General features: G+C 37.9%; 1 protein-coding gene across 1 annotated transcript; it reads left to right on the top strand.

Moving 5' to 3' along the window:
* The first annotated feature begins 2 nt into the window (after nucleotides 1-2).
* On the top strand, nucleotides 3-25,581 carry map7d2a (MAP7 domain containing 2a). The gene is made up of 17 exons (XM_079814137.1): nucleotides 3-332; nucleotides 3,715-3,825; nucleotides 4,447-4,545; nucleotides 4,703-4,780; nucleotides 6,273-6,436; nucleotides 8,286-8,385; nucleotides 13,990-14,102; nucleotides 15,067-15,125; nucleotides 15,459-15,841; nucleotides 16,471-16,621; nucleotides 17,160-17,331; nucleotides 17,779-17,883; nucleotides 18,303-18,353; nucleotides 18,609-18,663; nucleotides 20,767-21,601; nucleotides 23,502-23,761; nucleotides 24,320-25,581. Exons 1-16 carry the CDS (start codon nucleotides 290-292, stop codon nucleotides 23,758-23,760), a joined length of 2,778 nt encoding a protein of 925 aa, XP_079670263.1. The 5' UTR covers nucleotides 3-289; the 3' UTR covers nucleotide 23,761; nucleotides 24,320-25,581.
* The last annotated feature ends 327 nt before the right edge of the window (nucleotides 25,582-25,908 follow it).

The following is a 25,908-nucleotide window of genomic DNA, read 5'->3' on the forward strand; positions in this document are numbered from 1 at the left end:
CCACACAGTATTCTCTTTACGGGACAGCTGGTAAGAATACTCCAGGCTGCCGCGCGAGACTAACTTTCTCTCAATCGATTCATCACTGCAATTCCAACAATCTGTGATAGCGCCACAGAGCGCATTCTGCTGAGATTGTGGAAAGCGGATCAGTTCCCGGTACCGCAGCGGCAGTCCAGGAAGGAGCGGGCTATGCTGTTTCTCTTGGCTTGAATTTTTTGGGGGGTAACATTTTGCTGCGGCGCGTCCGTGACATTGCGGTTGGGAGAGCCGCCGGTGGACCACGAAGATGGCGGAAAACGCTGTCAACACCGCTGTCAGTACAACGACAGGTGAGCGACTTGCGCAAAGGTAACATGTCAACAATTCAGTAAGCGTACCTGCGGTGTTTTGTTAGCTTGGTAATGGTTGAGTAGGACAATGACTTGCTTACATATGTTTATGCCTATATAGCATACTAGCTTACAGTGGGGCGATGAAGAACAATGACTGACGTGCCCATTTCCTTCCCAAAATGCTGCTGTCTGATCTGGCCGACAAAAACCGCTAAAGCTTCCGATTTATTATGCGTTTATATGCTAACGGGCCTTGCTCCACTTCGAAATTCTTCTTTCATTTAGTCCTATAACCTCTTGCTTTTATCAGATTTGTTTGTTTCATACAACTGCCGGTGTGACTCGGCGCAGGTCTTTATTGTTTGTTGGTCATCATCAGATGGGACAAGTAGCCTAACGTTACCTACCATTATTTTTGTACTGCGTTGCATTTCCAAGGCATGAGAGCCTCTCGAAAGTTGACGTGGCGAACACCGCCCAACACTATAAAGTCAAAACTCTGATGAGATTAGAGCCGTTAAGACTCAACCACGTCCATTTGCCAAATTAATTTAATGGAAAATCGATGGAGAGCTACATCCGTCTCAGGAGCTCGCTTCAGTAGGCCTATAGCTGGGAGTGAATGCGTGTGATAAGAGCAAACAGCATCTGCAGAACTCTCCCTGTCACACCGCATGTTAGCCTACTTTTTTTTTGTCCTAACCAAATCTCAATAGTGCACGCAGTGTGTGACATTTTGACAGATCACTGTTAAGTTTTGTTTTAATCATTTTCAAACATTTAACCTCTAAAACAGAGAGTTATATTTAAGAGAAAACACAGTTCTAGATCATTATACTGTAATATAAACATGATGTTTTCATCTTATAAATAAAAATAGTACAAATCTGCATAGGCTGCTATTCTTTTTACCACTGTGTGTTTGTGAAGGGAAAACATTATCCTTATAAGGCCTAATATTGATTTCTCACTAACAGAAGCAAGAATAGATTCTAGTTTCAGACTCACTGGCAACCCAAACAGACACCCCCAGTGTAGCTGTCATAACATGCATTGGATTATTATTATTATTAAGTTATATTCAACCTAAATTAGACTCAATGACCAATCGTTGTGTATTTAAATAGCTCTATTTTGAAAGTCACAACGGGACAAACTAATAGAGATATTTGTCCCCTTTGTAATTCAATTCTCATCAGAATATAATTGATTTACTAAATGGACTTTAAATGGCAGGAGACAACATGCACATCAAACAAATTAATATTATTGAAAATATCCTAGATTTTTACAGAAAATATTAAGATGTAACCCCCCTTTGTAATCGTTAACATTTTCATAAGAAACTGTAATTTAATTACACTTTTTTTTCTCAGTAACTGTAACAGATTACAGTTACATTTATTTTGTAATTTAGGTTATTTATTGGCATTGATGGCTCCTTGAAGAACCTTTAACATCGATGGAACCTTTCCATTGCACCAAAGTTTCTTTAATGGAAAAAGGTTCTTTAGATTAGAGAAAAGTGGTTATTTTAAGAACTGTTCAGTGTTCACAGAAAAGTTCTTTAGGGAACCCAAAATCGTTCTTTTATTGCTTTGCTTCACTGTAAACCCGGATAAATTGGCAAAACTAAAAAAAATTGAGGCAATCAGTTGCCTCAAATTGTTTAAGTTAAGAAATTTAAAACGTTTAACTAAGCAGAACTTTTAGCAGAACAAAATATTTATTTTGTAATAATACATTTTAATTACTCTGAACTTGAAATATTTGAGTAAACTAATTCATACATTTAACTTAAAAATATCATGTAATCTCACATTTTTAGTAGTGGAACTAGCTAATTTATTAAATGCCACCTTGCTAATTGGTTACAAAATGCTTTGGTAGCATTAGCATAACACTTGCTGAATGAGGACAGCAATATAATACATTTAACATATATCTGTTCTCAAACTAAGCTTATGCTCTACTCGTCACCAAAACCAACAGAAACTCATTACATTACAAAACATTAAACACTACTAAATCTCCCACTTAACGTTAATCTTGCACACACACAAAAAACGTAATATAACACTTAATTTTGACAGTTACTGTCCCTTTTGAGTGTCATGGCAAAGCATGCTGGGAAATAGAAATCCCAGTTTCGGTTAAATTTAAGTTAGTCTAAATAAAAAGAAACAAGTTCATAAAACTCAAAACAATGAAACAATTCATACTTAAAATGTGTAAAATTCAAACTCAAAAGAAAGTTCTAAATACTCATTAAAGTTAGTTAATTTGTTTGAACTAATTTGTTTAATTTAAGATGGCTCTACTCAAACCAATTAAGCATTTACAGTTTACAGTGTATATGATTTTTGGAGCCTTTATCATTAAGAGTTTACATCAGTTTGAGTTTTATCTGCCACTTCACAAGACACAAATGCATCTAAACATTTCGGCTCTATGGAATATTGTGTTGTATATACATGGTCTTTAGTGTAGTGCCAAGTAAAGACATCCAGAGAACCTACAAAATCCACAAGAGTGTTCTGCATATGAGGTATATGTAGTTGTAATGCTGTGTTGCTTTATTCATGGAACTGTGGGACATTTAGCTCACAGATTCTCAGTCAGCTTTATGCACACTCTGCTTCTTATAGCAGAGCTTTGTGTGCGTATTGGGATATAGATTTGGAAGCAGAGAGAAAGAAAAAAAGGAAAGAGACAGAGCAGACAATGGACACCATCATGAGTGAGCAATTTATTTAAAAGAACCGTCACGCAGAGGAAGGAGCATCGGAAACGGAACATAACAGAATAACATCTGACACTATGCATTTGTCAATGCTGTCAACAAGAAAATAGAAAATAAAGTAGAACATTTAAGAACCGTCTAGTTATTTTTAGAGCCCACTGCACTCTTCAAGTCACGAAATGCAATTTGGTTCTACTAAACTGCCTAATACATTGATTGCCAGTGGATTGTTTATTTCAGTGAGTGTTTAAGATGCAAATCTTTTTGGGTAAATGATCAAATGTCTGACTCTATTAAGTGTCTGTGTCTGTGAATCGTCTGATTGCGTTTGCATTTAGAGTTTGGGAATATAGATGAAGCAGAAGTAACTAAGCCACAGCTTCAGATTTATAATCCAGTCCAGAATGAATCCATGGTCTCTTCTTTGTGCTAGACTCAGAACAGAAACAAACTCTCTGTTTAGCTTACCTCAATTTGTTCAATAGTAATTCTGTGTACTATTAGTGGGACTTTATAACTCAAGTATATCTCTATGTTTAACAAGGTCAGCTATGTATGTCAAGGTCTTCTCAACACTGAAGCTTGCCATTTCAATTAATTTTCACCACGATTGGTGTGTTCTCCATTTCTCTGCAGTTACTAAAGTCATGACATCACCTTTAACTCCGGAAAAGAAACCTCAAAGCAATGGTCATGCCTCACCAACTTACCAGAAAACCAACCAAGGCAGCCCTTCAATGAAACAAAGTAAGATCCTCTTACACTTTGTCCAGTAACATTGAAGTTGAAATGTTTCTTTTTTTGTGATGAATCAATTAGTGTGCAAACTTATAGACACGTTTAAGTAAACAAAACTACCAGTATGTTAAATAAAATATTAAAGTAAAGTAAGTTGCAAGTGCCATTCTCTACTGTTTGAGCTACAGGAATGCATTTCATCACCTTTGAACTATAGGGTTCTATCAGACATTTTTTGTCAAAATTTTGTTATTCACATATTCATATTCTGTGAAAACTTATTTACATTATGTGATATTTTTTATGTTTTATTTAGAAATAAAAGGTTCTATCTACAAAGTCGAATGGAATGCAAAAGCTGAAGCTCAATATCTCAAAACTGCTCAGAATGCAGATAGAACCTTATAATTCTAAGGTGGCGATATTATTATATTATATTATATTATATTATATTATATTATATTATATTATATTATATTATATTATATTATATTATATTATATTATATTATATTATATTATATTATATTATATTATATTATATTATATTATATTATATTATATTTATTATTAAAAATGGCTACTACTTGAACTTTCGCTGACACAGTCTTCATCCTCATCCTATCTAAAGCTGATGCACTGGCCCCACCCACTGTCACAGAAAAGAAAACTCAGACCAATGGGCACGGTTCACCTTCACGCCATCCGGCTAATACCAACGTACATGCAGGTAAACAATGTAAGTCCCACCTTTTCTGTTGGTGTGGTTGAGTCGACATCTTCTAACTCATCTGATTGTTTGTCTAAAAGCACAAGCAGTGTAAAACCTAAGAGGATAAAGTGTCTATTTTCCTTTGTTTTTATGTTTCCCTGTCACTCTGTCAAAGATATGGAGGGCTATTTGAAGACCGATGATAGGATGAGGCTTGCCAAAGAGAGACGTGAGGAGAGGGAGAAGACTTTTGGTAAGTGTGTCTGTTCATGTCTCTGTATGTGTGGGAGCAGTGAATTTAAAGGGATAGTTCACCCAAAAATGAAAATTAGCCCATAATTTACTCACCCTCAAGTCATCCTAGGTGTATATGACGTTCTTCTTTCAGACGAATAAAATCTGAGTTATATTACAGAAGTCCAGGCTAATCCAAGCATTAGAATTTGATTCATAGTTGCTCTGTTTTTGAAGTCCATAAAAAGTGCATCTGTCCGTCAAATAACTGCTCCACGCGGCTCCGGGGTGTTAATAAAGGCCTTCTGAAGCGAATCGACATGTTTGTGTAAGAAAAATATTCATATTTAAATCTTTATCAAGTAAACTTTCGGCCGACCGCCTTCCGTGGAAAAGTGTTGAATGTTGAAAGTGAAACTCAAGATGCGTACGTGACGTCATGACGAGCGTAACTGGTCGCGTTAGTCTTTCGATCGGCAGGGGAACTTTCAACAATTTTTCCATAAATTGAACAGAGAATGCGGTGCGGTCAAAATTTGAAGTCCAAAAAAAGTGCATCCATCCATTATAAAAGTGCTCCACACGGCTCCGGGGGGTTAATAAGGGGCTTCTGAATCGAATCGATGGGTTTTGTAAGAAAAATATCCATATTTAACATGCTATAAAGGAAAATATCTAGCTTCTGGCGGGCCGCCTTCCATATTCAACTTATGGAAAAAGCGTAAATGGCGCAACGATAACGTCAGACGTAGTGTAAGCATTTTGAACTGTGAGAGGCGCTGCACTTTCTTCATACAAAAACCCATCAATTCGCTTCAGAAGGAATTTATTAATCCCCCGTAGCCGAATGGATTACTTTTATAATGGATGGATGCACTGTTTTGGTCTTCAAAATTTGGGCTGCCATTCACTGCCATTATAAAACCATGAACTCTTCCAAGCTTTATAATGGCAGTGAATGGCAGGACATTTTTTAATATGATTCCGATTGTATTCGTCTGAAAGAAGAATGTCATATACCTCTGGGATGGCTTGAGGGTGAGTAAATTATGTGATCATTTTCATTTTTGGGTGAACTATCCCTATCCTTTAAGTGGCCATAGTGATGATGGGAACTTGGAGCATATTTATCATGTTGTCCATTGTTTGTGTTTTTTGTAAGTTTGTTAAGATGTATTAACTCATCCACTACAAACCAGATCTACCTGAGGGTACAACTAAAGTAACCTGACCTGATATCTAAACTACACAATGCTAATTGCCAAAGATGTAGAAAAAAACACAAGATTGGGTTTGTCAAATTTATTGTATGTTTACATATACCAACAATTGAAAATATTGCGAATGCACACAAGAACGTTCCCTGTGAGAGCCGTGTTGAAGGCCGTGTTTGAGAAGTTGATGATTGATTGATGATGATTGATTGAAATTGATGATGAGCTCTGAGTTTGAAGGTGTTTTTTGCATAACAAGCCAAAATGAAGTCAATATTTTCTCTTGCTTCTTCTCAGTTGCACGGGAGCAAGCTATAAAGGAGAAGGAGAGGCGAGCACAGCTGCAGTATGAGAAGACAGTGGAAGAGCGATGGAAGCGGCTGGAGGAGCAGAGACAGAAGGAGGAGCTTCGCAGAGCAGCCGTGGAGGAGAAGAGAAGACAGCAGCTAGAAGAGGAGAAGGTCAGAGATCTATAATCAAATCCACCACTCCAAGGGCTCAATGAGTCACCGGAATTACAGATACTGTTTTTCTTTTCATTTGAGAAGGCCACAAGATGATTGTGCTATTCTTCCCTTGACCTTTTGAATGCTTTTTTTTCCCTCATACGGCACTGATCTGCCAGATGTCTGGACACAATTAGATATTCATTCCGTTTAGTCATTAATTTCAAACATCCCTTGTGATTCATCTCCAATAGCTGTAGGACAGCTATAGAGCCCGTTTTGTGAATACATTTAGGCCTGAATTGTGATTAAATTAATATGGTGCATTGCGAATATGTTTTTATGCTGTGTGAAATGACATTTTCAGCAAATGCACTGTATCTATGGCAATGAATTCCTGCCTCGCCATGTAATATCACCCACCCACAGAGCAGACACTATTCTTACACACTCATTTATCTGTTATGAGCCTGTGAGTGTTTACTGGGTGTCGTGGCTTGTGATACGTCTCCAATCAGAGGGATTTGGCCGGATAAGATCAGACTTTATTTTAATCCTTGTCTCTCGCTGGGCTGTGGATTCATTATTATTCTTCTCAAACACGGCCTTCATCTGCCACACAGTCAGCTTTCACAACTATGTTCATTTGGAAAGGCTGATCCTGAAAAGGAGTGGGCAAAGAAAGAAAGAGGAACAAGGTGGCATGCGGGGGAGGTGTTGCTGGTCTCAACAAATGTTGCTGGAACCATTTTCATAGATGCAAAGCAAGCATAAATGGAAGCGTAAAGGAGATGGCTGAAACTTTGAGTATGCGACTTGCTGATCATGCGGTGCTTATTAGCACCATTTCTCTGGAAGGGAATGAGTTCTAGTAAACTTAATGAGGGAAAATTGAAAATTAAGGTTATAGTTATTATCTGAGTCGCTGATGTGCTGTTCTAAATGTTTAAAAGTTTGGGGTCTGTAAGATTTTTAAAATTATTTTGAAAGAGATCTTTTATGCTCACCAAGGCTGATCCAAACTACAGTAAAAACATTTTAATATATTTTAAAATGTAATTTATTTCTGTGATGGCAAAGCTGCATTTTTAGCAGTCATTAAATGTTGTCACCCTCAAGCCATTCTGTGTATATGACCAAACAATCTGAGTTTTATTAAAAAATATTCTGGCTCTTCCAAGCTTTATAATGGGTGTGAATGGTACCATAGAATTTGAAGCCCAAAAAAGCTCATCCATCCATCATAAAAGTAATCCATACAGCTCCATGGGGTTAATAAAGGCCTTCTGAAGCCGAAGCGATGAGTTTTTCTAGGAAAAATATCCATATTTATAACTAAAATCACTGGTTTCCGGTAAAGGCTGTACGTGAGTCTAGTTCCAGCGAATTATAAAACTTGGAAGAGCCAGAATATTTTTTAATATAACTCAGATAGTGTTTGGTTGAAAGAAGAAAGTCATATGATATCAAGGAGGGCTTGAGTATGAGTAAATATTAACAAGAGCTGTTTTTGGGTGAACCAATCCCTTAAGGATTCTATAATTAACAGAATAGAACAGCATTTATTTGAAATAGAGATCTTTTATAACATTTTAAATGTCTCTACTGTTACTTTTGATCAATATAATGCATCCTTACTGAATAAAAGTATTAATTTATTAAAAAAAATAAAAACATCTTAGCCCAAACTTTTTGAACGGTGATGTTTATGAGCATTCATGGAATTATGTGTAGTTTAGATGAAGACCATTTCTCTATTAGTGAATGTATCTGCACACAGAGGGGTTGTACTAATATTGTTTGTGTAAATATCCATTGGTGAAGTGAGTGTCTGTTGTTTCCTGTGCTGTAACGGCACACACAGGAGCGTCTGGAGGCTATGATGAGGAGATCACTTGAGCGCAGCCTGCAACTGGAGAACAGAAATAAACGCTGGGTATGGGGTCCCAACGGCACCGCTCAAGGTGAGTGTAATGCACACACATCACATTGGATGAAGAAAAAGAGAGACTAGGAGGAGGGGAGTGATGGAATGAGAATGGAAGGAAGGCACTACTGCTTTAAAATGTTTCATGAAATGGTGCATTGAGACCACTCATGAAAATGCTTTTAGTTAGCATTTTTCTAAATTCTATTTAATTTATTATTAAAATGTTCATCCTCATTTTGTCATGAATGTGTTTTTTTACATAGTAGTTAAATACAAGATTATTGGCTTTAAATGCTTTTTTAAAATAAACGTGTCTAAATTCCTGATATTTTTTATTTTATTTAGAATTTTCCACAAAGCAGTGAATGTTAAGATCCTGTTAAGAAAATGCAGTATCCTTGCATTTGTATGGTTTTCATCTGGACTTTAGGACAGTGTTACTAGAGCTCAGGTTTCATAATTCAGTTCATCAGAGAGGAAAGACAGGCAGGCATTAGTGAATCAGCACTTTCTGTGAGCTACGCGTCCCTGTCCTATTGGCTTGATTTAGATACAAGCTCATTAATTGGTTAAGAAATTGGTTATTGATTTGGAGCCTTAGATTTAATCATTTAAAAAGCTAGGGAAGTTCAAAAGGAAAAACGTGTCTGTGTACTGTTTCTGAAGTCATTGTAGATTGTAAAATCGATTTCAGATCAAATAAAATACATTTAACCCTTTAAGCCCTGAAGGCATTTTTAGAGTTGTGACATACACAAAAGTAAAAACTCATAACTCCAAGAGCAAAACGTTTCAAAATGTAGGTATCGTTTGATAGAAAACTTACTTATTACATTTGGACATTCTCATGCTGAGAAACTGCTGATTAAAGACAAAAAAGTGTGCTAAATGGAAATTTTACATACATTTCTTATTTGATATTAACTCAGGAAGGAAATAATGTAGGACTTTTTTGGTGACGTTCTCCATGTGAGCTGCATCTGGATCAAATTGAGTGGTGATAGCATAAAGGAATCAAAAGTTATAGCATTTGGAACCAAGATAGCCTTTTTGTTTAAAAAACCTCTCCAAACAAGTGTTTTACGGTTTATGTCATTTTATTGTTATAACTCCATGAGGAATATCTTTTCTATAATCTATGTGTGATTAATGTTAAGAGTTAAGAGTGAAAACGCCACATGAAAGCTACCTTTGTTTTTTACTTAGCTATGTGCTCTGTGGGTGATTTTTAGATCTGAGTGATGGATTATGTCTATTTTTAAGCGGGTGAATCTGCTGAAAGTAATGCTGTGCCATTTTCCATGATCTCTGCATGTTTCATGAAGTTTATTAGCAAAAACGTAAAACGTGAAAGCTACCTTTGTTTTTTACTTAGCTACATGTGTGTCTGTAGGGTTTTATGTGTGTCATAACTCCATGAGGAATATCTTTAGATCTAAGGTGGATGGTTGGGGGCTAATTTAACTTAATTAATTTTTTAAAAAATTTTTTAAAAAAAATGTATTTAATTTGTTAAAGCTGCAGTCCGTACCTTTTTTTTGGTTAAAAATGATCCAAAATCAAATTTTGAGCAAGTACATAACCAGACGTTGTTCAAAACAATCTCCTTACCATAGCACGATTCACAACGGTAAAACTTGTAATAATGTGTTCTAATAAGAGTGGTACTGGAAGCTTTCTGCTGGGAATTCAGCATGCCGGCATTATTGCGTCGCATCTGTATACATAAAGAAAGAGTCCCGGGAAGGCTATGTCGCATGTGAGGATGCTGCAGGTGGCGGATCGTTTATAGCCTTTTCTCGCAGCAGCTGGAATAATTAAATTCATCATATTGATAGCGGATTATAATCCAGAAAGGAGCAAACGACAATCATCAGTGACAATTTAGTCAAAAGCAAAAGATTAGGTAACGCTAATACACTAAATACATATAGTCACGCAATGCTGATGTTGTTAAAATTAACAATTTGAGAACAAAGTATAAAAGTAATAGTAATTTGCATGGTTTCATGTGATATGAGCTAAGCAATCATTAGATTTAATCACCTTTGGTAGCGCAATTTATTGTAATGCCTTTTTTTTTGTCAGTCAGAACAAAAAAAAAGTGAAATTTTCCGGTGAAACTTATTTTGGTCGTACTTCCAAGACGTAGTATCTGTAATTTAGTACAGTATCCACACCGGTGCGGTCACAGCCTACACATATTGTAACGTGTGAGCAGGGATGAAGCAGAGTGAGAATCCAAATGCAGCATAACCAATTTAATAACAAACAACATCAAAAGTAAATCCAAGAACAAGGGTATTCAAAAACAGGCAGAAACGCAACGACAGGAACACACATACAGAAGCAACGACCGACAAACAACAACTGAAGTACTGGGGTATATATACACACAGGGAAACAAGATTAACAAGATGCTGCCTTCGAAGGGCACATTTCAAGGCAGGAAGGCACCAAGGCACGTCCGAATCTAATGTTAGCTTCACCTCCTGTCTCCAGAGATACCTTCATCTGATCGATTTTTGAAGGCAGCATATTTGTATCCTTCGCTGCCTTTGATATCCCTCAATCCTGTGCTTTCCATTCTGTGACAGTTGAGCTGGGAAACAAAGATGGCGTCCGAAGGTTGCGTTAGCTGGTCAGTTTGTGTGTAAATGTAAGTTTTTTACCAATATTTTCTACTGCTGATGTCATTTCTAGCGAGAAATTACTAATGTAGTAATTAAATATTTGTTTAGTTCTCACCAAAACTCTCTCTATTTTGCTGTAGAACATTAAACGGTTACACTGCCTAAGAAGTCTGTACAAAATTAGTTTTGTGAGGTGCCTTCATGCACAAACGCTGCCTTACAAGCCATTGTCTGATAAGGCAACGAGTTACTGCTTAGGTTTTCGGACGCAGCCAAGATAACGAGAGAGTGGCTAAATGGGAAACACCTGGGAGAACTAACAACATGAAAAACTACAAAGGACTACAAAACATGACTAGACAGAAAATAACAAAAGAGTCCTCACAAGACAGGGAAACACAGGCTGGAATCATGACACATATACTCACATATACTCAAAACAAAACATTATATTCATCCGCTCTGAGGATTCATCCGTGCTGATGCACACCCCACGTAAAGATGATAATTCCACAACTAACTGCAATTGCAGGTTTCAAACAGAGATGGCGAGAAAAGAGGCAAAACGTATGGACTGCGGCTTTAAATAATTTATTCATTCATATATATTTTTTAAACTGAAAGTACATCTTCAATAAAAAAGTTAAATTTATTAATTTAGCGTGTGATTTATCCACAGTGATCTTAAGAAACAATCATCCTAATTGCTGTTGCTTTATGTTTTCTCTCCGAAATTAAATGTGAATGCTTATTGAGAGCACTCGGATGATTTCAGGACTTGATCATAAAAGTGTGTTCTGATTTGATATGATGATTGCAGTGTGTGAATGTGAAGGACACAGGTTTTGAGTTTGAGTGTGTCTGAAGTCAGATCAGCCCTGCTCATTGTGTCTGGCTGCTATGCTTGGAGAGAGCGCCAGAGGATGTGGTGAAAGTGTGTAGGTGTGTGTGCTTAGGTACACACACACCACCCCAAGAACACACACTTCACCTAAGGGTGCCCAGTCTGTCCATAACGCTCTGCTGTTTCTGCTGTGCTCTGCCGCGACCCCATCGCCCAGGTGACTGTGAGAATGCCCCGCCTCCTCTCTCTGCTGCCTCCGCCCTCCCCCATGACCTCGCTGCCCCCTCTCCTCCTGCCATCGAATCAGGCAACGGTATGAACCCTATAGCTGGCCTTTTCTCATCACCTTCTGCCTCCTGTCCCCTCAGATTGACACCATTCTTCTAGTTTTTTGGTTTCCATCCCAAAACTCTAAACCAGCCTGCTCTCCTTCCCTGGTTCCTGCTTGAGCACTTATAGGGGGCTAAATGGGGTAAATGCTCGCATAATATCCAATTGCGACCCATTTGCATTTAGGTCTCAGGCAAGAGACTGTCCATAAACGCTTATGTAAAATTAGCTACCTTGAAATTGTTTTTAGATCAAGAGCCAGCAAGATAAGGGGATGACAAGAGGAGGCTGCTTTCAAGTATGATAATGTCCAAGATTTTTGTTTTGCTGAGCAATTCACATGCTGCTATACATAATCGGAATGTACAGTGCCGTGTACACATATTCAGGCCTATAGCACCTTCTCTCAACCACTGAATTCAATTCAGTTTTAAGTGATTTTCTTTTAGTTTTAATCACTGAAAGCCAAAATGCTATGGAAAATGCTAATGCTTTTTAAACAAGCTGACTTATGATTTTCACCTGCCGGGTGATAAAAAAAAAAAAATCCCATTAAAGGATGGACATGAGCCATGTCTAAAGACTCGCTCAAAAACATTTAGGCGAATTGCATATAACATTTCCATCCATTTGGTTAACGGTTTTAACACAAACAAACAAATAAATGTGATGCATTGTCAGTCATACATAAATGAAAGGATTTTGCCAAAGTTTAAAATTAACCTAATTTAATATTAATATATATATATATATATATATATATATATATATATATATATATATATATATATATATATATATATATATATATATATATATATATATATATATATTATATATATATATATATATATATATATATATATATATATATATATATATATATATATATATATATAAAACTGGTTATTGTGTATTTAAAAGTTTTCACATGAGTTTGAAATTGTATTGGAAATCGAATGCATATATCTTAAATCTAGGCCTAAAGATTTTTTGAGTGTATCACACTTGGGGATGGGTTCTTTTAAGCTGGGTCAATGCAAAACCACATAGCAACACCCTGGCAACCACCCAGAAAATCCTAGCTTCAAAACATGCTGTTTTACACAGGCCGGAACCACTTGCAATGTTAAAATACCCCTAAAAATATACCTTATAAAAAAAGAAATAGGCTAATTTCTGGTCTTAGTCTATCTGATAATCTGTGGCACTAATTCTATATGGTGGTAAGCAATATCGGTGCTTTAAAAAAACAGAGAATGGGATAATTTTTGACTGAATTGTTTGGCACAGCACTGTATATTCATTGCACTTGCTCTGTAGCTCAGTACTTGGTTGGTGAAAGTCAAAGCAAATCTGAATGTCCGTGTGCTGCTGTGTCTTGTGAGTTTTGTATGATTGAGTGTACATTTTTTTTTACTAACAACTTAATTTGTGTGAACCAGTACTTTAATCACAGCTATGGTTCTTTCAGTGTTGAAGTGTTGCGTGTGCATGTTTGTCTGTATATGGGTAGTTTTTCTTTCTATTTGGATCTCAGTAGGCATGATGAACATAACTACACAGACACACACACACACACACACACACACACACACACACCGCAGCAGGTGTATTATGTTATGAAAGCTTGGAGCTGAATTACATCTGTGTTCATTTGTGCCACTGAATATGTTTTTGTTTGTTATTTGTTGGAGATAACCAAAGAGTGTGTATGCGTGTATATGTGGCTTACTAAGTGTTTAATGTCAGTTTAAGCTGTGTAGACAAAAATGGTAATATTGATAGATCTGTTCGGACTGAGAAATGCTCCTATGTCTCTTCCATTCAGTGCCCCCCAGTCCTCACAGGTCACCGTACCGAGGGTCACCGAGCCGCCGCAGAAACAATCCTGTGCCAGCAGAAGAGTCAAGTGGAGCTGTCAGTGCCCCCAACACCCCCAAGGTCAGGACATATCTGCAACAAATTCAAAAGAAGTTCACCTATTTTGTTTTTAGCTAGTCATGCAAACACAAGCAAACAAACACTTTTGTCCTTCTATTGTATGCATTATCTTCATTATCACTATCTGTTTCTATGTTGACTTTAATTAAGAAGTTTTTTTAATATGATTTTTAACACTATAATTACAATTTGGAAAAAAATGGGGAACAATTTAGAGAGAAATTTTGCCCTATTGTATCACAATGGAAAATAGAACCGAAAACTATTATTTTTTTTCATTTTTATTAATTACTCTAATTAAATTAATGTATTATTAAATGTCTCATTCATTAATGCAGAATTAACAATTAGTTATATTTTATCAATATTTTGTAAAGCTACTCTACTGTTCAAAAGTTTAGGTCATTAAGATTTTAAAATATCACGGTTTCCACAAAAATATTAAGCAGCACAACTGTTTTCAACAATATTTTATTTAAAAAAATGCTTCTTGAGCACCGAATTAGCATATTAGAATGAATTCTGAAGGATCATGTGACACAGAAGACTGGAGTAATGATGCTGAAAAATTAGCTTTGCCATTACAGGAATACATTACATTTCAAAATATATATTCAAATAGAAAACAATTGTTTGAAATTGTAGTAATATTTCATACTATTAATGGTTTTTACCGTATTTTGGATCAAATAAATGCGGCCTTGGTAAGCATAAGAGACTTCTCTCAAAAACATTAAGAAATCTTATCTTTTGAATTGTAATGTTTGTTAAACAAAGGTTGTCTCAAATTAGGTTGAAAAGGTTGACATCTGGAAAATCTTGGAGAGGAAATCGATTGTCAAGTGGCTTAAAACAGCACATTATTGGTTTCTTTAAAGACTGCCCTTTTGATTTCACCAATGGAATTTTTTGATAGTTTTTGTAAAAAATTACAAAGTGTTATGTGTTATCTGTGTTTGTGCAGAAGGAGAGATTGCGTAGAGAGAGGAGGACTGGCTCACCGGCCACAGGTTCACCAGTGAGGCAAGCGAAATCTCCTGCTGATGTTACACAGCGCTCTGTCTCACCTGCCACACCCCAGTAACACACACACACACACACACACACACACACACACACACACACACACACACACACACACACACACACACACACACACACACACACACACACACACACACACACACACACACACACACACACACACACACACACACACACACACACTTATCTATACATATTATATACTGTGTATATATAGGATGCTAGCAAAGTGATCTCCAATTAATTACATTTTTATTCAGTAATGTGCTGACTATAAGTATCTGAATCAGCTGTTTGTTTGTATGGTTGAAGGTTATTGCCTAAGAGTCGTACTCAGTCACCATGTGCAGTGCGGCAGTATCCACCCTCCCCTATGAAACACAGACCCGCCACACCAGTCAGTGACAACAACAGGAAGACACAAGACAAAAAAGCTGAGGACGTCAAAAGTCAGGATTCTAAGGAGGGCCCGAACAATGAAAGTTTGGATAAGGCACCAAAAATGGAGACACCTGTTTCCGGCACACCACCTCCAGAAAGAAGAACAGTAAAGATAGAAAATCACACTAATGGGGCAAAGGAGAAGAAAAGTATAGTTTTGGAAAACCAACAAAATAGGCATGACAAGATGGAGACCCCCGAGAAAAACCATCCCAAATCAAACTGTAATGACGCGACTGCAAACAAGTGTGCAGGTGGGTCTGAAACCTTTAACACTATATGACCCGCTTCAGTAAACTAGTGCAGACTCACTCCAGCCATTTTTGTGGCTTTTCAAATTTAGCTTATTTATCAAATTTTAATGTTACTTTTTGTGTACTTTGTTTTTTATTTAAGTTGTATTATGTGCACCGTTGACTGGCTTACCGTTCATTTGTTATGAATATCTTATCTTTTGGTTTGCGTCAGTCAATTTAATGATTTGAAATGAATTTAAATAATTTATAGCGCTCTAAAAATACAAAATATACCAAATACTTTACAATTAAAATAAAAAATCAAGTGAGATGAAGTAGTGTAACATTCATTCATTTTAAAAGCTTTTAATTCACTGGATTATCAAAGAAATAGCCATTCATTACTACATGTAATATATAAACATGTTTGGGTTGAACTTTCAGGTAAAAAATTATTTAAATCAGGAGTCTGGCCCTAGAGACTAAAGGGATCCTGTTTTGTAGTCCCTGAGCTTTCCAAAGTTGTGACTAGTGTCTCACTTGTTTAAACTTATTTTAACTGCAATGACAATTTATATTATTCTCTTCTCTCTTTACAGTGGCTACAAATTGTGAAAATAGTTTTTCTTGCTTTCACTCTCTGACAGACCCTTCACCTGTGAACTCTGCTGGCAAGGTGGTTGCTGGAACGACAGATGCTGAGGAGGCGTCTCGTCTGCTTGCAGAACGCAGGCGTCTGGTCAGAGTGCTGAAGGAACAGGAGGAGAAACAACGCAGGGAACTGGAGGAGCAGGAAAAGTATGTGTTTGTGAGACTGGTGCTGTATTTGTGTATGTATAGTGTTTGTTGAACATGACTCAGTCATTTAAAATGAGTATGCGTTGGTTTTTGTATGTGTTTTTCAATTCAGTTCAATGAAAATGTATTTACAAGTAAGGGATAATGTACAACCAGCTGTTTGTTATTGCAGAATAAACCCTGACAGAGTGAGTTCTGAGTTCTGAGTTCTAATATTTTATTAGCTCACCAAATGCAAAACTTCCACGATAAAAAAAACTTTCCTAGCAAGTGTTTTCAGTTTTTACTGGTTGTTATCTGGGAATAACATACCAAAATCAAAAGTACCAAAATGCTATGCAATTATAAGAAACTGAAAGTTATCTTATAAAAGAGAATTAAAAATACATAAAAGAAAAAAAAATTGTTGAATACTTCGCCGGTAATGTTTGAATGCCACTTGAATACAGTACAAGAGTGACGTTTTGGTGGTGTGGGATAAAAGGCGCTAGAGCGTCGTTTCCTCATGGGACTGTGTTGGTCTGTGTGTGATTTTCAGAATAAAGAGTGAGCAACTTAAGAAGAGGCAGCTGGAGGAAAGAGTTCGACAGGAAGAGAAGACTCGTCAAGCAGAGGAGGAGAAATGTAGACAAGAGCAACAACAGAAACAGAGAGAGCAGGAGGAGAAAAAACAGAAAGAGAAGGAGCTCCAGGCCCAGATGGAGAAAGAGGTCAGATGATTCAGAGTCAAATTACTTTTTTCAGTCACTGGACCAAAATGCATTAGCATCCATCCATCCATCCCTCCCTCCATCCATCCATCCATCATCTCTATCTATCTATCTATCTATCTATCTATCTATCTATCTATCTATCTATCTATCTATCTATCTATCTATCTATCTATCTATCTATCTATCTATCTATCTATCTATCTATCTATCTATCTATCTATCTATCTATCTGTCTGTCTGTCTGTCTGTCTGTCTGTCTGTCTGTCTGTCTGTCTGTCTGTCTGTCTGTCTGTCTGTCTGTCTGTCTGTCTGTCTGTCTGTCTGTCTGTCTGTCTGTCTGTCTGTCTGTCTGTCTGTCTGTCTGTCTGTCTGTCTGTGTCTGTGTCTGTCTGTCTGTCTGTCTGTCTGTCTCCTAATCTTTTCAGTTGTTTCTGTTTTTAATAGAAAGAGGAGGCAGAAATGCGTGCTCAGAAGGACGCTGAGCATCAGCGGCAGGAGAGAGAGCATTTCAAACAGCAGGAGGAACAGGAGAGACAACAGCGAAAAAAGGTAGTACTGCCAGCAGCAAGCCACAGTAAGCAACTTTGCAAAAATCAGCTGTATAATACACAACCTAGTAAATGAGCTGAAGCAATGCATGCAGTGGAAGATAATATTACACCATGTAGATATAAACTGTAAACACCAAACCTCACTGACCACTTCATTCTAGTAGGTGAATATGATTTCTTTCACCAAGTACAACATGTTCCTCGATCAACAACTTTGCTGATCCTGGAACAACATTCCAACATTCCATCGACCAATCAGATTTGAGGCCAAGTTTACAGTTTATGTCCAGTTTAGGCTTACATTTGATCATTTTTAAAGGTACATTTGATCATATTTAGTAATAACCAATAGGATTCAACATTAAAAAGTGTGCATAGGTAAATACTGTGACTGATATGTGCTTAAATTCTCTGCAGAGAATTGAGGAAATAATGAAGAGAACCAGAAAGAGTGACGGCGAGATGAAGGTATCTGTGAGAAACAGTCCATCCATCAATTTGAAATGTTTAACTGTTTAGCGTGGCAACTAAGCTGAATACAGTATATGTACTCAACTGTAGACTTTTTATCAATTACGTAAAGCATTGTACAGCTACCTACATGGATTACAATCCATGTGGATATGAAATGAATAGCCCTTTTTTTTGTGTCAAGTAGAGAAAGTAGAGCGGAAATGATTGCTCTGAAAGTTAAAGTAACGGAATGACCTATTATTCACACAGAGAGAGGATAGCCCAGAGCCCCTATCTCCTGTCTCCCACCCTGTCTCTCCTCCAGGTAGGACTCAACTCTGCTGTCTCTGACACTTACTCTCACAAACCAACATTTTAAAAACCTATGTTAATAACTACATTTTAAATTATTATAAAAAAGGAGGCCTAGGTTGTTTCATGTGGCTATCCATAGAAATGTGTTACCCATGCATATAGGTTTCCTTGTTTTGTGAATGCAGACTGTTCTCCCTCTAGCGTATATACCTTTAATGTGTCAGGAAGGCCTGCTGGTATTTTTCCATCACTGCAGTATCTACAGCAATGTCAGGAGAGGGCAGCAGGGGATCATATTCTCTGTCATAGGTTGTGTTCAAGGTGATCTATTCAAAGACTACACAGACTAAATTTAGTCTGCTCTGTTTTACATTGCAGGCATTTATTTTGTCAGTAAATATTTAATTTAAATAAATGCTGTTCTTTGGAACTTTATTTCTATTAATTAAAGAATCCAGTAAAAGGTGTATCACAGTTTCTACAAAAATATTAAACTGCACAACTGTTTTCAGCTGTGATAATAAGAAAAAAATTCTTGAGCAGCAAATCAGCATATTAGAATGACTTCTGAAAGGTCATGTGACACTGGAGACTGAAGTAATGGCTGCTGAAAATTCTGCTTTGCCATCACAGGAATAAATAACCTTCTAAAATATATTGAAATAGAAAACATGTATATAAAAGTGTAATATTATTTGTAATTACTCTGTATTTTCGATCAAAGACTTTTCAAAAACATTAAAAAATCCTACCGAATACACTATATTGCCAAAAGTATTGGGACACCCCTCCAAATCATTTAATTAAGGTGTTCCAATCACTTCCATGGTCACAGGTGTATAACATCAAGCACCTAGGCATGCAGACGCTTCTACAAACATTTGTGAAAGAATGGGTCACTCTCAGGAGCTCAGTGAATTCAAGCGTGGTACCGTGATAGGTTGCCACCTGTGCATCCATTCGTGAAAGTTCCTCTCTACTTAATATTCCACGGTTAACTGTTAGTGGTATTATAACAAAGTGGAAGCAATTGGGAACAACAGCAACTCAGCCACGAAGTGGTAGGCCACTAAAATCACAGAGCGGGGTCAGTGCATGTTGAGGCGCACAGTGCGCAGAAGTCACCAACTTTCTGCAGTCAATAGCTACAGACCTCCAAACTTCATGTGGCCTTCAGATTAGCTCAAGAACAGTGTGTAGAGAGCTTCATGGAATGGGTTTCCATGGCCGAGCAGCTGCATCCAAGCCTTACATCACAGAGTGCAATGCAAAGCGTCGGATGCAATGGTGTAAAGCATGCCACCACTGTTCTCTGGAGTGACAATTCACACTTCTCTGTCTGACAATCTGATGGACGAGCCTGGGTTTGGTGGTTGCCAGGAGTGTAAAGTTTGGTGGAGGGGGATTATGGTGTGGGGTTGTTTTCCAGGGGTTGGGCTGGGCCCGTTAGTTCCATTGAAAGGAACTCTTAATGCTTCAGCATACCAAGACATTTTGGACAATTTCATGCTCCCAACTTTGTGTGAACAGTTTGGGGATGGCCCCTTCCAGTTCCAACATGACTGCGCACCAGTGCACAAAGCAAGGTCCATAAAGACATAGATAAGCGAGTTTGGTGTGGAGGAACTTGACTGGCCTGCACAGAGTCCTGACCTCAACCCGATAGAACACCTATGAATTCGAGCTGAGACTGCGAGCCAGGCCTTCTCGTCCAACATCAGTACCTGACCTCACAAATGCGCTTCTAGAAGAATGGTCAAAAATTCCCATAAACACACTCCTAAACCTTGTGGAAAGCCTTCCCAGAAGAGTAGAAGCTGTTATAGCTGCAAAGGGTGGGCCAACTCCATATTAAACCCTTCGGATTAAGAATGGGATGTCATTAAAGTTCATGTGCATGTAAAGGCAGGCGTCCCAAAACTTTCGGCAATATAGTGTATGTGTATTGTATGTATGTTTTTTCCCACCACCCTTTAAAAGTGTGCATACGACACCAGTTAAAATCTTGCTGGTGTACTAACATGAGAGTGCTTTGCTGTCTATTGCAGACTGATATCAGGCTAAAAATAGTATACATTTTTATAAGAGTCTCCAACACCTCTTTTCTTCTCAGGTGGTAACCATTTGACCTCCAACATCATTCAGACAACCCCTGTGCATGGCCAGACTTACAAACAGGAGAGTGAAGGGAAAAGATCAGAGAATGGCTGTACGAATAAACAGATGAAGTCTTCTAAAAATCCCTCCTTGAACAGCCAAGTAAACATCCATCATACTACAGTGAAAACAGAAGAGAAAGGAAAGGTAAGTGAAGAGAATACCAAGACTATTAGACAAGAGGTTGAACAGGTGAAGACCCAAAGTTTACAAGTGAAAGAAGAGGTAAAGCGAGAAGACACATCAACAGCAAAGGTGCAGGTAACCCCGCTGAAGAGCTCGCCTGAAAACACAGTAGCAAATATCACAAGTGTTGTGACTACAGACAGCAAACCCAAAGTTTCCACCCAAGAAAAAGTACCTGCAAATATGCCCACTCGCAGCTTACAGGTAAACAGCCTGCCCAATGGAAAAAGCCAAACTATCACTCAGGTGGCCAAACAGGAGGCCAGTAACCAAGTGAAAACACCTGTAAATGTGCAAATGAATGGACAGGCCGCAGCTCAGGGACCCAAGAAGGAAATCACTGTGAAGAAATCAGACATCCCTCATGCCAATGGACAGGGGACTTCAACGGTAACTGTCCCACAAGCAAAGACTCTCACTCAGACTGGGGGATATGTGATAACACAGGTGAAATCAAAGGAGGGGGGGAAAGACCACCCAGCCTCTTCATTGACCTCACTGCCAGGGTCAAAACCGCCTCTGCCTCTTATACGTCTGGACACTTTGGAAGGGAAGAGTGGAGCGGCAGAGGATTCAGCAGATCAAGTGCAGTACATGGAGGTTAGGTGAGTTTGACACAATGACTGTGTCAACATACCCTGTACACTGGACTGCCCTACACCGACCAGGTAGGAACTGCATCACAGTAAAAAAAAAGGTAAAAAAATGAGAAAGAATAGAATAATGTATGACCACTTTATGATTTTTATTTACACACACTAATACTGAATCTGCAGCAGCCTAAAAAAACAACAACAGCAAATAAACAAATGTAAATAAAACATAAGAATGAAGGAGATGCATATTACACAATATGTTATTTATGTTCAATCCTTTATTCATATTAATGTATATACAGTATATACACAGATCAAGCATAACATTATGACGATGACAGGTGAAGTGAATAGCACTGATTCTCTCTTCATCACGGCATCTGTTAGTGGGTGGGATATTTTAGGCAGCAAATTAACATTTCGTCTTCAAAGTTGATGTGTTAGAAGCAGGAAAAGTGGGCAAACGTAATGATTTAAGCGAGTTTGACAAGGGCCAAATTGTGATGGCTAGACGACTGGGTCAGAGCATCTCCAAAACTGCAGCTCTTGTGGGGTGTTCCCGGTCTGCAGTGGTCAGTATCTATCAAAAGTGGTCCTAGGAAGGAACAGTGGTGAACCGGTGACAAGGTCATGGGTGGCCAAGGCTCATTGATGCACGTGGGAGCAAAGGCTGGCCTGTGTGGTCCGATCAAACAGACGAGCTACTGTAGCTCAAATTTCTCAAGAATTGAATGCTGGTTCTGATAGAAAGGTGTCAGAATACACAGTGCATCGCAGCTTGTTGCGTATAGGGCTGCATAGCCGAAGACCAGTCAGGGTGCCCATGCTGACCCCTGTCCACTGCCGAAAGCACCAACAGTGGGCACGTGAGAATCAGAACTGGACCACAGAACAATGGAAGAAGGTGGCATGGTCTGATTAATCCCTTTTTTTTTTACATCACGTGGATGGCCGTGATGGTTGTGCGTCACTTACCTGGGGAACACATGGCACCAGGATGCACTATGGGAAGAAGGCAAGCTGGCGGGGGCAGTGTGATGCTTTGGGCAATGTTCTGCTGTGAAACCTTGGGTCCTGCCATCCATGTGGATGTTACTTTGACACGTACCACCTACCTAGGCATTGTTGCAGACCATGTACACCAGGGTTATTCAAATCTTGCCCTGGAGGGCCAATGCGCTGCAGAGTTTAGCTCCAACCCTAATCAAACACACCTGAACATGCTAATCAATGTCTTCAGGTTCATTAGAAAGTCAGAGGTAGGTGAGTTTGATCAGGGTTGGAGCTAAACATGGGTCTGCAGCGCATTGGCCCTCCAGGGCAAGATTTGAATAACCCTGATGTACACCCTTTCATGGAAACGATATTCCCTGGTGGCTGTGGCCTCTTTCAGCAGGATAATGCGCCCTTCCACAAAGCAAAAATTGTTCAGGGATGGTTGAGGGGCACAACAACGAGTTTGAGGTGTTGACTTGGCCTCCAAATTCCTTACAGGACTTAAAGGATCTGCTGCTAACATCATCTAACATCTTCAGTGGAGTCCATGCCTTGACGGGTCAGGGTTGTTTTGGCAGCAAAAGGGAGACCAACACATTAGGATTGGTCATAATTGGTCATAATGTTATGCCTGATCAGTGTATATACATCCTATATTGAATCTATTTTGACAAAATATTGTTCAAATATATATATTTTTTTATCTCCATTGTGAATATATCATTCATGATATCTGAACACTTTTTTATAGTTGATATTTTTGGTATCCATTTAATGGTGTCTGCTTTTTTACACACAGCTGACATTATTCTAAACGAATATGAACCCATTAACAATATTCGGGGGTTTGAAGCACCTCAAATTTACTGGGAAAATTGTCTAATCCTTTTGTGTTTATTTTGTGTATTCTCAGCCCCATCTCGAAGGAGGAGTTAATCTCCATCCCAGAATTTTCCCCACTGAACTCTCCCCAGCAGAATGGAATGAGTAACATGCGTGCTCTAGAGGACCTGTTGGATCTGACGGGGCAAGTAGCTTATCCCAGACTCTCTCCTGCTGCCAGCCTGGGCGACTGCAACAAGAATCTAATAGAAGGGATCTGTAGCCCTGGATCTGACTCTAAACTCATCCCTACCAACCCTCCAAACTCTGACAAACACCATGTACAATAAGGTACAAAATCGGTTGAAATAATGTATGTCTACAAATAGACTGTACGCAAGAACAGATATTCACTACCGTTCAAGAGTTTGGGGTCGGTACGATTTTTTAATAAGGGTTTTATGTTCACCAAGACTGCATTTATATTGTGAAATAATATTACAATTTAATTGAACTGTTTTCTATTTTAATATATTTTAAAATTTAACGTATTTCTGTGATGGACAGCTGAATTTTTAGCTTTAGTGTCACACGATCCTTCAAAAATCAGTCTAATATGCTGATTTGGTGCTCAAGAATGATTCATTTTTAATGATCAATGTTGAAATATTTTTGTGGGAACCGTGATGCATTTGTTCTGGATTTTGTGGTGAATATAAAGTTCAATAGAACAGCATTTATTTGACATTATAAAAGTATTTACTAGACTTTTGATCAATTTAATGCATTCTTGCTGACCCCAAACATAAATACATCTCTCATGATTTAAGACACTGGCCAGTTTGGATATTTTCACATAGACACGCCATTATAAACATGATATTTATTTTATTTCTGCCTATTTAACAGGTAACGTGACTACATTGTTGCAGCTGACTGCAATGGGATAATTGCTCATCTTTTTCAACAGAAGTGAAAGATTATGGAAATGAAGATGCGAAGAAGGGAGATACTGCTGGGCATAAGTGCAAAATTCATCTGTCTAGTTTCAATGTTGTCTTCATTAAAAATGATGTCCTTTTGCCTTTAATCTTTACAGCACAAAAAACAAGTGTTTTGAATCCCTGGTTCAGTATTACAGACAGACTTTAACTCAAGTGTGAAGTGTTCTCTAGATATGCGTGTTGTGTGTATGTTTATATACAGATATGGATGGCCAAAATTGCTGGTAAGAGGGTTTGGACATAATACTTTGAAGGTATCTTGGTATCTCAGGCCAGAGTTCAACATTTTCCAATAACATTGTCATCACTGGATAGAGACAGAACACTGATTGGTTACTCTTACATTTTAGGAAGCATAAATGTATGAAGTAATATAGTGTGTAATATTAACTATTTGTAGGTAGAAATACATGATACAATGTTTATTTGTCAGTCGACTCTCTCATTGGTAACAGTATTATTATGAACTGTTTTGTTGAGTAATTGCCGTGTATTTTAAGCTCAACTAACATCTCCCGCATTGCATCGCACAACCTGCATTGTATTGAACCCCCAGTTTGCTATGAAATGCTAGTAGCGCAGGACATTAGTACATTAGAGAAATATGACCATCGACAAATACAGCATGTATATTATAAAAAAAAAGAAGGAAGTAAGCCCATTTTAAAGCCCTAGTTTACCAGTAATGAACTCGATGTTAGTGTCATATTCTTCCTCCGGTGTCATCACTGTGCATCAATGTAGTTTCAGCCTCAGAAGTTCTTTTGACAAATGTAAACCAGTTATATTGGAGTCCTGACTTTATTCCTTGACATTGAAGAAACAAAGTGTTGTGGTCCAAATCGAAAACCCATTGGTGTGCTTTTACTTGCCTAAACACTTCAATAGACTACGGGTGTTTCAGGTCTGGACCGGGTGGGTATGAGAGTTAACGGCTTTGTTGTTTAATCGTTCTATATAGTGTGGATGCACAAAAAAAGCTTACTTGAAAAACTCTATAATTAGCCTGCAGGGAACATCTAAACTTCTCCAAGTGTCTCCGCTTCAATCTCTAAATACAGTACAGCAGTGACTTCAAGTTGTGATTACTGTAGATGATGTGCATGGTGGCATGAGCATCAAGCCATAATTATATGCCTAAAAAACCCAATAAACTGTCTTTACCAGATCATGTGTCTGCTAAGATTTTTTTGAATGAGTATTTATTAAAGAAGACAGAAATAGTGTGACCATTTCATTTATTTACGCACACTAAAAATTAATCTGCAGCACTTTATCGTCTTCTATCTGTGTTCTGTAAGTAATGTAGAAATTACTGAGGCACACTTTGAACAATATATTATAAAACAGCACTGCCTACTAGGACATGGCCTGCTTCACCTAGTATTTTGAGTATGTAGGGTCTCTCATAAATGTAATGCACATTTTTGTTGAAGTTATCAAACCAATTGCAAGGCAGATCTTATGTTACGCAAAAATAACATGATCACTTTC

This window comes from Gobio gobio (assembly GCF_949357685.1).
Source record: "Gobio gobio genome assembly, chromosome: 4".
Lineage (NCBI taxonomy): Eukaryota > Metazoa > Chordata > Actinopteri > Cypriniformes > Gobionidae > Gobio > Gobio gobio.